At 64.2% G+C, this 810-nt stretch overlaps 1 protein-coding gene across 1 annotated transcript; it reads left to right on the top strand.

Moving 5' to 3' along the window:
* Positions 1–18: 18 nt before the first annotated feature.
* On the top strand, positions 19–755 carry SPRG_15531 (hypothetical protein; the record flags this gene model as incomplete). The annotated part of the gene is made up of 3 exons (XM_012355874.1): positions 19–44; positions 104–362; positions 429–755. The coding sequence occupies 3 exons, from the start codon at positions 19–21 to the stop codon at positions 753–755; spliced, it is 612 nt and encodes a 203-aa protein (XP_012211264.1).
* Between the last annotated feature and the right edge of the window lie 55 nt (positions 756–810).

The raw sequence follows: 810 nt of genomic DNA, 5'->3' as shown, positions 1-810 counted from the left end.
CGCCGAGCGAGGACCGGTATGGCCGGGCGATATCACCGCCTTTGGTCAGCTCCTCCTCGAGATGGCGAGCCACGGCCGCGAAAGACCTCGACGCATACGACAGCCCCAAGTGGTACAAGGTGATCCTCGAGCACTGCGTGGTCGACCTGGAGGAGGAGCAGGACGAAGTCCAGCCGTCGGCCGTCGACCTCGTCTCGGTCTTTGAAATGTACCCGAGCATGAAGCGCGCCCACAAGGCCGGCCCGACAACGCCCTGCACCGTGACGGTCCATCGCGCCCAGGGCCTCGCGAATCCGCTGGTCTTCGGCGCGCCGCAGCGCTACTACCGCGTGCGTGTCGGCGGCCAAGTGCTCGAGACCAAGGTCCAGGACCACGCGCATTGGAACGAAGCGTGACACTTTCGACGCTGTCGACCCGCTCGTTTGGAGCTCGAGGTGGACATCCTCAATGCGGACGGCGGCCGCCTCGGCAAGTGCAGCGTTGCGCTTCTGGATGTGATGAACATCCGGCGCCCGAGCCTCGAGCTCTGGCTCCAAGTGTACTCGACAGGAAAGCCCTGCGGCGAGTTGCACGTGACGCTCGAGTTTCCGAGCGTGAACCTCCGCGACCGCTTCGAAGCCTACCGCGCCTACTTGAACGACGCGAGCCCGCGCGCCGTCCACTCCCTCCTCAAGGTCAAGTGCGACCGCATCTTGCTCGAGCGCGGCCCCGAAGCGACCGCCAAGATCGTTCCCGGCGTCGTCATGCTGCGCTAAACCACGCAAAACGGGTTCCTCTAGCCTTTGACCCTTCAAGATAGCATTCGATTAC

This window comes from Saprolegnia parasitica (genome assembly GCF_000151545.1).
Source record: "Saprolegnia parasitica CBS 223.65 unplaced genomic scaffold supercont2.323, whole genome shotgun sequence".
NCBI classification, from domain to species: domain Eukaryota; phylum Oomycota; class Saprolegniomycetes; order Saprolegniales; family Saprolegniaceae; genus Saprolegnia; species Saprolegnia parasitica.
The sequence above is the reverse complement of the archived record's forward strand: the minus strand, read 5'-3'. Positions and strand labels throughout refer to the sequence as shown.